Source organism: Pundamilia nyererei, unplaced genomic scaffold, assembly GCF_000239375.1.
Source record: "Pundamilia nyererei isolate P.nyererei 1_Seehausen unplaced genomic scaffold, PunNye1.0 scaffold00290, whole genome shotgun sequence".
NCBI classification, from domain to species: domain Eukaryota; kingdom Metazoa; phylum Chordata; class Actinopteri; order Cichliformes; family Cichlidae; genus Pundamilia; species Pundamilia nyererei.
Genome location: NW_005187691.1, coordinates 353,203 through 365,463, shown reverse-complemented (window position 1 = coordinate 365,463; position 12,261 = coordinate 353,203). Strand labels below are relative to the sequence as shown.

The following is a 12,261-nucleotide window of genomic DNA, read 5'->3' as shown; positions in this document are numbered from 1 at the left end:
ACCTCTGTCATCATTTTAAGTGGGGGAACTTGCACAATCGGTGGCTGACTAAATACTTTTTTGCCCCACTGTATATATAAGGAATAAATGAATAAACACGTTCTTCAAACTTCAAAAACCACCTTTTGCAGCAGTTACAGTCTGGCAGCTCCTACACATTACAGCTGATGTTTTAAGGTAATCTGATGACATTTAACCACACACTTCCTGGAACATCTCCTACAAGATTGCCTTCCTGGAGCGTCCTCCCTCCATCAGTATGTCAAACGTTCCCACAGCAGCTCAGCAGGGTTCGTATCCAGAGACTGTTCTGGCCAATCCATTACTGTCATTATTCTGGCTTATCATCTTGCAATATAAAGCACCTTGAGGTGGAATTAATTTGAAGTTGAACTAAAGGTTTTCTGCTAATTAATTAGCCTTTTATAATGACTTGAATTAGCAGTCAGCAGCCTCCCCACAGAGGCCTCGCCACCATGGGCAGGGCTGTAGCTGTTCTCAGTGACTGTGGGTGGAGCACTCGTGGAAAACTCAGGAAACATTCAAGCATGTGAACATTCCTTTTGATGAACCCTAATGAACATGAAGCTCTTCTCTCTAGCACTTCTCCTGTTTTCCAGTAAGAAAATTGTTTTTGTTTGTTTGTTTTACTTGACTTGATCTCCACACCAAACCCTTCGATTAACCTTTTTGTTTCCTTCGTTGTCCAGGATTCTGTTGCAGTGTGAAAATATATCAGCCACCTTTTACTTTGAGCCGTGAAGGAGAGAAATCGGTGACGCTGCAATGTGAACAGGACAATGATGAATATTTATACATGTTTTGGTACAAACACGCAGACTTTAGGCAAATGCAGCTGTTAACGTATTCTATTAATAAAGGTATTCAAACCACTGAAGCTCCATTTAATGAGACAAAGTACTTCATGTCACGTCCTGCGGTGCGTAATTCTAGTCTGCACATAAAGCGAGTGGAGCCTGGAGATTCAGCTGTGTATTATTGCGCCTCAAGACTGCCACAGTAGCACAGACTCACTCTGTGGCTCATCAACAACCCCAACATCACAGCAGGTCAACGGCTGACAAGCAGCTCACTCAGTCTCCCTGCAGATGTTTGTTTTTCTCAAAACTCTTTGTGTTCAATTAGTAAAGCTTTGGCTTGACTTTAAGAATTTGTCTTTAAATTATATATTAGATTTGATTATATTTGTATATTATTTGTTTAAAAGTGTAATATAGAAATGTAATAATAGTATTTTTCTTAATTTTCTTAATTTTTTAAGAAAAGAATAGAAAATAAGGCTCTTGAATTTGTTACAATTTGAAGGTAACATGATTCAGATTTCCAGTTTATCTATAATTTTTCTGTCCTGATTAAGATACATAGATTATTTGTTTGTTATGAGACTGAAATTTTGTTTGTTTATTTATGTAATTTGTATAAAATTGTAATCCAATTTTTTTACTGTTGTTTTTAATCATTTTACTATTTTTTCTCTAAATGTACCATTGTGAAAAATTTTGTTCATATATTTTGTTACACATTGAAATGAATCAAGCATACATTACATAAGGCCATTTTTGTGCATATTATGTTTGCATTAAAATGCCTCAAAATATATTTACAGCACTAAATATAAATATGAACCTGAAACAGTCACAGACAAAAATCCAAGGCAGACCTGCAGGTAGTCACATGACAAAACACATCCAGTGAAATCAAAAAAGGCGCTGCACAAACACGAAACTGATTGGAAGTAAAAATCAGCACAAAAGTTAAAAAAAAAAACATAACAGCAGCACAAAGACAAAGTCACAGGAGGGAGGCCTAACAAAGACTGGTGACCAGTGTTGGGCAAGTTACTTTAAAAAAGTAATTTGTTACTGATTACTTCTCCAAGAGAGTATGTTACTTTTCTGATTACTTGTTTTCAAAAGTAATTACTTACCTTATTACTTAGTTACTTTTTAAAAACATGACACGCAACCTGAATATGTAATAAAACAACAGACCTTTCAGCCCAAATCTATTTTTTTCTGCATAATCCATCATATGAAATTGAATCAAATGAAAACATCTTTTTTAAAATTGTTTTATGAGTTTTAATCTTTTAATTTTATGCACATTGCATTAAACAAAAATTTAATTATATGCAGCTGTCTTTGACTTGCAGAAATGATTTAACATTTAAACCTATTTTCTGCATATTTCAGCATATAAAATAAGATAATGTTTTTGTGTTTGCACTCCCTCTTTCAAATAGATGGAAGTAAAACACAGCAGAAAATAAATAAAATCAAAGACTCAGCAGCTCTGAGTCCTGTCGCTCTTAAATCTAATTTTCACCTAGCAGGAGCGGGGCGGGTGGAGGTTTGCCGGTGCAGCAGCGGTCAGTCATCACAGCGGGGGTTTCTCTGTGAATTTCACATTCCCGTGGTAGCGTGCTTGGTGCGTACTCAGATTTTAAGTTTCATTTTTTAAGAAAGAAGTTTTCTTCCCACTCAGAGTAACAGTGGACTCTAATGTTTTTGCCACTTTTACAGAATCAAACTCAAAGTAATGTCAGTACTTCCAAGCTTTAAACGCTGCATGGTCGTACTCTCTCCCACACTCCATATTGTTCATTGTTAATCTGCACACGTCTGTTGCTGCCTCATACGTCATTGTCATGAGACACTCTCAAAAACAAAATCACAGTTTAGTAACGCAGTAACACTGCGAGCTTACGGGAAAGTAACAATAATCTAATTGCTTTTTTGCAATAGTAATCCCTTACTTTACTCGTTACTTGAAAAAAGTAATCGGATTACAGTAGCTGACCATCTCGTGACTGAAATGTTACATTTGCTCTAGTCTGCCTAAAAACAATTCCACAGTGTGGAAAAAGTCCCTGCAGCAGTGTTTGCATACCAGTTGAAAAAATGACAGCATCCCCTCACTGCCACTCAGGAATCTCTCAGCTCCTCAGTTGAAATATCACTGAAACCCTGGTAGATGATGTCCTCATGTATAAATTATACCTGTTACACCTCACAGTAATTCTCCAATTTTGAAATGATCTTCCTGCTTGTGTATACTATGATAAAATAAGTACTTTATACTATATGTGCAATTGTGTACATTATGACAATTATGGTTTAAAGTGGAAATTAGCAAGGGCGAACCCTCAGTCACAATTCATTCTTCTGTGGTAGATTTTTCTTTGCATAGAGATCAGCCGGCTTTCTCTGCTGATACCAAACCACGTCTTGGATTTCGACATCCTGAGCCATCATGCCTAACCTTTCACCTCTTGACACTATAGAACTAGTGCAAAGGTCTTATTTAGTGAATGAATCAAATCAGCATTTAAACTGATGTTAGGTGGGGCTACGGTAGCTCTGCTGCAGTCCAACATAGTAATTGACTGCAAACCTCAGCACAGTACAGACAGACATTTCACAATATGAATAAACCAATACGTGATTAAAAACGCTGAAATGGGACATTAGCTAATATTTTCATTTACATTTCCAGTTTATCAAAAATTACTAAAGTGTGAAAATAATCTCTGATCCTTATCCCTATTTTTCTCGTCTCTCTTTGAGCATGATTGGTATTCTAGTTGCCACATGCTGCCTTCCAAATCGAAGGTCACAAGCTATCTGTTTTTCAGCTTTAGTTTGCTCCGCGGTTTTTAGATTTCTGACATGGTGGGGTGATCCAAAAGTACAAGCAGCTTGGACCATGTTCTGTGGTTTTACCCACATGGAGCTTTTTCTAGAAAAATTTAGCTGAGGCAAAACTTGATCAGCAGCAGAGGAGCAGTCGCTGATCCATGAAGTCATAAAAACGTATCTGTTTCAGTTGGCTGACGTGTCTGCAGTACCACAAAGCTGATCAGTTAGATAAGCACACAGGTGCTATAACAGAGGGAGCAGTGTCCCGTACAGTGTAGCTTCTCAGCATCCACATATCTTGCATTTTGCTATTCTGTGTTTCTTTTTCTCTTATTCTTTAAGTGTTTGCTGTCTGAGCTCACAGTTGTTTTGTTTAAGAACAAGTTGATCACAGCCTGCCCTCTGCTGGCTGAAGTTGGTGTTACATATGTCTGAAAAATCATGCTGATGATGACCCTTCAATGAGCCGGGCCGATCTCAGATTATATTTATGTCTAAAGTGATACCAGACTGATTTAACTTTGTGCTTAAGCATGAACCAAGGTCCAACTGCATCACTGTTAAAATTCTTTAAGAAAGGACAAACAAATGTTTTATCAGTTGTCCCACAACTTTATTTCTCATGTCGCGTTTACGTTTATATTTGTTTATTACAAAATCACATAAGATCTTTTTTTCCTTTTTTTCCTTTTAGGATTCTGGCACTTTTAGAAATAAAACATCAGTATTAATGTGTTTGATATGTTTTTATTTTCCATCTAAAAGTTTAGTTGTGGTTAGAAAACAGTAAAGTGAATAATTTGAGCCTCCACAGCAGTGTGTGTAATTCTGTCAGGATGAACAATCTGAAAAGAAAGCAAACAAAATGTTGTCTTGACTGCGATTGACTTTGAAAGGGTTTCCCTTCATATCTGATAAGTTTGATCATATACTTTCCTTTTTATTCATCTAAAAGCCTTGTAGGGGTGTCAAACCATAGGTTTAATCACTGTAATTTGGGAAACATTATCACAATGATGATGTGGAACTGCTGATTTCCTCCAGTTTTATACTGACTGGGCGGAAATAAAGAGGTGTGACCAGAGAAGACGTCACCGTGCAGCTACTGTATATAGAAACACGGGCTTCGTTTTCTTTGTGCGTCTTTTCTTAGCAGTCACAGAAATAGCAGCATTCATGCTCACCTCAGGCCTCCAGGCAGCCTGCACAGCTGCTCTCATCCACCAACAGAGAAAGATGGAGGCTGAGATATGGAGATGCTGGGTGGGGGGAGGAAAGACAGCAGCAAAGTGAAGTCAGGTTTTTGTCTAGTGCTTTTTCACTGTGGGGACAGGGGGGGCACGGTGATACAAACCAATAGAGCCGCCGTACAAAAACCTCCTGCATTTAAAATGCACCGCGAGGAGCTCTGCAGATTACTTTCAACACCTGAAAAGCATAAAATGAGCAGTATTTTAAAAAGTGCAGGCAGCCCTGCTCTTACTGCACAGAAATATCATTAGTGAGGGAATTTGTTTAGAATTCAATAAAACTTTAAACACAGTGCAGCTTCTGAGTTTATTTCACTCATCTTTCTTTTTTAACTAAAACTCAGTTGGTGGGATTAACATGTCCTTTGCTAACATTCCAAGTGTTTAGTGGGAATTTAGTCTCATTTCAAGTGCCTGCTCTGGACTGTTTGGTTACTTTTTCACAAAGGATGCGTTCAATGTGACACTGGAGCTGAAGCCTGCTTTGGAAGTGGAACTAGACCAACTGTTCTGGGTAAGTTGGGGCCCTCACACTTTCTGTGTACTGAGAGAAAAAACACGTTTGCAATGTTTAGACTATGGCTGAAGCAGTGACCTACAAAAATGTGGTCCTTTTTATTACTGGTTCAGCTCCATGCTATTTGATATTAAGCTGGTCCACTGTGCTACTTATGAAGCCTATTTTGGTGCAGGCACAAAACTGACCGTTCTCGGTGAGTAAAACGTCTGCTCGTCCCTTTGGAAGCATTATAAATGTGTAGATGTTGGAAAGTATTTGGATATTAGCCTGTGTGTACAAAAAGAAAGCAAATCCGGCATGTTTAAGGTGATTGGAGTAAAGTTCAGTTTACTGTGCTGGTGGTTTTGTTTTTGAGGCTTTTTTCAATGGAGGCACCAGGTCGACTGTTTTAGTTAAGAAATAAAGTGAAAGAACTAGAATATAAATCAGAATATCATTTAATGGTTGTTTTTCATCTGATGGCAAAATACCCAAAAGCCTGAATGACACCTTCAGGTAATGAGTGATGCAATAATAGCCATAAAACTCACTATATTTATATAGATATATATATCTATATATATATAAATGTGTCCTGTTGCTGCCGTGGTTTCAAGGGCGATCCTTAGCAGACTCTAGCTGTTGACTACTGTCGATCTCTATGAAAAGCTCAAAGTCTGAAACTATGACAAAGCTTGATAAATTGCAAAGAGGAGCCCCAAGAGACAAGGAAGAGGTTTTTGTAACAGTCTGAGAGCTCTGTGTTCATTCAGCGAGGCTTATTTCGGCGCTGGAACTAAACTGACCGTCTTAGGTAAGATAATCTGCAGCAAAGACTCAAACTACACGTCTTAATATGATAGAAATAATGTGTGATAAGTGTGCTTCACTTTTTGGGTGGTTTTATTAATCAGCCATAAACATATTCAAGCTGTTTTTAAAAAGTGAAAGCTATTAAAGCACAAAGTTAGTCTTGTGTCAGTGCTGATTAGTCTTCAGCAAAGTGCTGCAGCTATAAAAGAATTGGCTCTATGCCCAGATTATCTGTGGCTACACGGAGTTCTGATCAGCTCGGTGAGCGACTGCGTATTCCCAGTCCGAGGCTCACTTTGGGAACTAACCCCACAGTTTCGGGTAAGGTGCAAAAATAGAACATTTTAACAGGCACAAATGTATTTTATCATGCAATAGTCCATAAATTAAAACCTAATTGTAAGTAAGTCGAGTTACTGTAGCATCATTTAAGGTTCCTGACTTTGTCTAAAATCTAAAATCTGTCTAATTAGGTTTTGTTATGAAGAGTAAATTTGGAGAAATTTGAATTTTTCATAAAGAGAAAAATAAAAGATCATTTCCAGCTGTTGGTAGCACTAACAATTTTTACTACGCTGCATATCAGTGTGGCAAACTACAACCCTGCTTACTTTGGTACTGGCACCAAACTGACAGTTTTGGGTAAGAAACCTTATGCATGTTTTTTTTCCACTGCCGAGAACCTCTGAGAAGTTCTAATGTAAGTTTAGGGCTGTAAAAAGAGCAAAGTTTGAATGTTCATGCTTGGGTGTAGACAGAATCACAAAGTTCTAAACACGTTGCTGTGGATTTAAAACAATGTGCCATGAAATTTATTTCAAATTCTTCTATATCTAAGATATATGCTGCAAAAGCAGCATTTTGGAAAAAAGAAAAAAAGAGATGTGGCGTCAGAAGGTTACATATTAACACCTTACGCCATTATTTATTTCATTTTACTTTCTTTTTACTCACCTGCTGTTTTTCCAAAAGATCCAAAAATCCAAAAGAAAATGACAAAGCAGGGTTTTTTTTACAAGTGTTACTTTTTTTATCTTTGGGTATTCAAAATGGGAATAATGAGACTGTTTGCATTCTAATGATTCGATTCTCTTTGTCCCACAGCACCAAATAGAACAGTTGAGCGACCAACGGTGAAAGTGTTTAAACCTTCAACAAAGGAGTGTCAAAATGAAAAAGACAAGAAAAACAAGAAGACCTTGCTGTGTGTGGCCTCTGGTTTCTATCCGGACCATGTGAATGTGTCCTGGCAGATTGATGGGGTGGACGTCAAAGATGGCGTCGCCACCGATCACTCTGCCCACTGGAATGGTACCCACTACCGCATCACAAGCAGGCTGAGAGTCTTATTTTCACAGTGGTTCAAACCAGGCAAGAATTTCACCTGCACCGTCGACTTCTTTGCTGGGGAGCAGACGGTTCCTTCTGTAGGCTGGGTCGCAGGCATTCGAAGTACGTTCATTTACAATCTTTAAATGTGTCAAAATCATCTGGAATAGTTTGACTTGATTTCACTGAAAGAAATCGTTTCTCTTTTTCTTAGATCCAGGAGCTGCAGCAATAAGAAGTAAATATTATTAATAATATTATTAATAACAATAACCCAGTGTGTCTGCTCTGTACTGAGCTGGGAAAATAATACAAATCTTACAATTTTGTGCAGACAAGTATCTGAAGACCACCCACAATGCCAAGCTGTCATATCTGGTTTTGATCATCAAGAGCAGCATCTACGGACTCTTTGTGATCATCCTGGTGTGGAAACTTCAGGTTGGTCCAAAACGATCCAGCTCCTGTTTGTGCCACGAGCAGTGGTCGTTATATGAAACAAATCTCAATACAAAACAATCATTTAACAGCACCACGTGCTTCTTCCTCCAAAGGAACCTGTCTGAAACTGAATCTAAATGTAATGCAGGATCGATTTGTTAGACCGCCGTAAAAATTAGCAGCTAAGAAAAACATCAGTTAGCCTGTTTTTCTTGAATATGTCTTTTTTTCTCAGCAACTATCACTCAACAATTAAGACCTATTGAAAACATTTTAAAAGCTAATGAGCTAAAACTAATGAATATAAAGGTATCATTTAAAATAACAAGGAAGGGGTTTTGTTGTTGATGTTGTTTAAAGTTTATAGATTTATAGATTCTCCATGACAATATTTCAGTCACCCCAGCAGTATTTTTCATTAAATATCTCAATCAATCACTTTTAAAATTAGTGTAATAATATTTTCCCAGTGATCTCAGCACCGGTGGGTGGTAATATATATGTAAAAACTCTGACAAAGTGCTCATTATTACCACAGAAGCTCTGAAAAGGATTTCTTATAGTTATCATTTAGTGTATCCAAGAAAACTGCTTTACATCGACGTCACTTCTGAATTTCTTGGTGCTTGATTGATAATTAAAAATTAGTAGGAAGGTGAAGCTTGCCTTCTTTATAGTCAGTTTATTTAGTGAAGACTCACTGAAGACATGAGGCTTTACGTTTAAACCTTTGTTTAAAGAGCGACTCTGTAAACTGAAAACGTGTTTCCTGTCTTCACAGGGGTTTTCAAGAAAACCAGAGAAATGAGAGCTGAGCTGAACGACTGAGCTGCTTTCTGTGAAAACAAAAACATTCACAGTATCCTAAAGCTTTGCTTTCCATTTGACTTTCTTCCATTTAGTATATAAATAAGTGCACATCCTGTGCTGTTATTAGTTATTATTCTGTTAGTTTGTGTAAGTGCTTTGTGCTCAGTTTGCTTCTTAATAAAAGTACTCCTTAAACACACAACTGTTTATTTCTTTCATATATGAGTCTGAGGCAGTTCTGCCTGACAGTACAGCATACAGTTACTCATCAGGTGCAGTTTCAGGTATTATTCATTTATGTCTGAGCCTTCACTACACTGCATGGCTAGCAGGGAGCTATTTTTAGCAGCCTGTTATCTGTTGGGTTTCTGAGAACTCACCCTTATATTTTCCATTTTCTATGAACTCCAACTCAAAAACATTGGGCCATTTTTACTGTGACATGTTCCCCTGTCTGTAAAACCTGTTCAAGATTCACTTTTTCCATTCTCAGTGAGTGAAGCTGTGTTTTTTTCACAGTAGGTGGAGGGCTATAGATATTGAAGTATGCGTGTAAAATGTGAGTCAACCACAGCTCGTACGAACAGGAAATCAATACTCTCCTCTCTCCAGAGAAGGAGGTTGAAGCTGTTGTTTTGTGAGGAACAAACCAGGTCATGACAGCTTACGGAGGCGTTGAGAGCAACAGCAGAGCACAGGATGTGGTCACGGAGTGAGACGAGCGAGCGGCAGATTGCTGAGAAGCTTCAGAGGTGCAGACTTCCGCTTCACCGCAACCTTCACAAGCATTAACACGCACCTGTGTGCACCAGCTCCCCACTCTGCAGCGCTGCACCAAGCACACTAACTGTGTCAACTGAAGCTACGCTGGGAGACAGCAGCTGTTCTGTGTGCATACGGATAACTGCAGCCTTTTATTTAGAGTTTGAGGTCACATAAGTTCATCAGAACTATCAAGCACAATAAAGTGCTCATTTCCTTTTTCCTAATCAGAGGATGTTTATATCACAACAGAGTTTTGATCTCCTCAAGCTGAGAGTTCTGCTTCAGAGTTAAGAGTACTGACCGTAATCCTTTAATGCTCACAACAGCATTACATAACAAGAAGGTAACAATAAACTACGATGATTATAATAAAACTATAATATAATAAATCGTTTTTGGGGCCTTGACTTCCTATTAGTACATAAAGCTAACATCTGTCCATCCACTTTCTTTTGTTAATCCAACTCAGCCCAGGGCTGGAAAAAAACGGCTCATTTAATTCAACAAAGAACAACCTCATATTTCCCCTTAGTCTGCATTATCAGATGAAGGAGTGTTTCATGGGGATATGTTAACTAGTCTATTTTCCCTATACGTCACATCCTTCAAATAAGAGCTGTCTCTATCTGAAAGTAAGATTTACCATTAAAACTGGGATCTGCCTCTATCGCCTGATAATTGCTCCCATTTTTAGACTGCGTGAGAAAGACTGAACTCAAACACGCTGCCTGTAGATGCAGGAGGTGGCTATTGGTAAAAATTTATATTAAAATAATACATTAAAATGTCCTTTAAGAATTCACACTCTGAGGTGCTTTTCCAGTTTAAATATGATTGTAGTTTAAGTATGACACTGGGATGGTAATCACTTTGTGCTATTTTTACTCTTACTGGCCACCAAAGTGCTTTGTAATAAAATCATTATTACTGTGTTTGTGTTTTATCTGTCAGAAGAGTAGCAGATGTGATAGTAAAATCACAAAACTTATCACAGTTCAACACTCTTTTTATGAACACGTTACCCTTCAATTACTACATTTAGAGTTTTGAGGGAGTGTTTATAGATTCATAATAGTTCAGTCGTTTAACTAAACCTGATTAAAATAGGTTTTGAATTCAGTCCACAGGTGTAACACAGCAGACACCTGTCAGACTCTGTCACAATTATAGAAAGATGTTAAACATGGAAACCTGTTGTTTTATGAAAGGTTTACACCCTTACTGGGTTTTAACCTCTTAGAACTTGTGCCGCAGAGACATCTTGCTTTTGTGTATAACATGACACTAACCAGGTCACGATGAGAAAATGTATTTAAAATAGTGAGATACTACAGAAAAATGTTAATTAGCCCGAATGATAAGATACTCGAGAAACAGTTTTATTATTTAAACCAGAGTTACAAGATCAAAATGTGGAATGCATTATCAGAGGGTACAAGAGATTTAATCAGATTAAACACTGAAATAAAAAAGTATAAAACTATATTTGGGTTTCAATAAAACACAAGTTATGTAATTACAGTATATTTGAAGGGGTTTGAGGAGATCCATGATCATATATGTGTTTTTCTACAGCTTATTAAATGCTTATAAACTGTTTATTTTTTCAGCCTTATGAAACAAAGCAAGTGTTGATGGGCTTAGTGTAGGAACAACTCAGGAACAACTTCAGTGCTGTGTTCATCTATCAGCTGTGACTGATGGGAAATGAAACAAGCTGTACATTAATAAATTATAAATATGTTTACCTTAATCAGAGAGTGCTAGTGTTCCTGAGAGTAACACACCCAGGCCTGCTGGTCTTTTAATTAAAGGATAACATCATACAGCCATGCATAGGATGCATCTGCACTATATCAGTGTCTCCATCTGCTGGGCAAACCATGCCACTACATCAAGAGCTTAAAGGCTACTATAGACGGTAAGTTTAACACATAAAACAAAAATCAGCACAAATACTTTTCAAATGTTTTAATGAGTCAAAATGAACATGATTGATTTTATTGGCACATTTGGGGATGAAGGAACAAAGTGAATCTTAAATATTAAAATGTTTCTTAAAGAAGAAAAGCTATCAAGCTCCAGAAAATTACACTAGAATAAATGCAGACATGGTTGCAATTAATCCAGGAGGATCCAGCAGAGCCGCAGAGCGATGGCTAACAGAGACAGAGTGATGCTCCGGGCTGCAGAGCCGGTCAGCTTGCTGCTACCCAGAAGGGCACGAGCTACACTTCACTCCTATCATGGACACACCCTCACTTGCCAGCAGCATGTCAGAGAAGACGATTGATTTTGGGTTTGTGTCTGTACCTAGGCCTCCTACACTGACATTGAGCATCTTGTCACTTTCTTTAATACATATTAGTCTGTTATCCTCAACAACATGTATTATTCTATGTATTATTGTAGGGTCTACCTTACAATATAAAGCACCTGGAGACACTTTTCTTGTGATTTTTGTGCTGTATAAATAAAATTGAATTGAAGTGAACATTAGGAACATCCTGTTCACCTAGAATGTCATTTTAAATGCAGCTGTCATCCAGCAGATAAAACATCATCATTAGCTCCCAAAATTCACTCTGCCACGTCCTTTCTGTCAGTCAGATGTGGAGTGAATCTCACTCTAATCCCTATTGTTCCAGCTTTAAAACCTGTTACCTAAAAGTCAAAGAGAGGTTGACTGTATGAC

At 37.8% G+C, this 12,261-nt stretch overlaps 1 protein-coding gene across 1 annotated transcript in view; it reads left to right on the top strand.

Moving 5' to 3' along the window:
• The window catches only part of LOC102205961 (uncharacterized), a 12,958-nt gene extending 3,964 nt beyond the window's left edge, over nucleotides 1–8,994 (top strand). Inside the window, exons 5-9 of the mRNA XM_005750856.2 lie at nucleotides 6,109–6,222; nucleotides 7,326–7,673; nucleotides 7,765–7,788; nucleotides 7,885–7,991; nucleotides 8,773–8,994. Of these exons, the coding sequence (XP_005750913.2) occupies nucleotides 6,109–6,222; nucleotides 7,326–7,673; nucleotides 7,765–7,788; nucleotides 7,885–7,991; nucleotides 8,773–8,799 (620 nt within the window). The 3' untranslated portion in view covers nucleotides 8,800–8,994. The remainder of the gene's footprint in view (nucleotides 1–6,108; nucleotides 6,223–7,325; nucleotides 7,674–7,764; nucleotides 7,789–7,884; nucleotides 7,992–8,772) is intronic.
• Nucleotides 8,995–12,261: the final 3,267 nt, after the last annotated feature.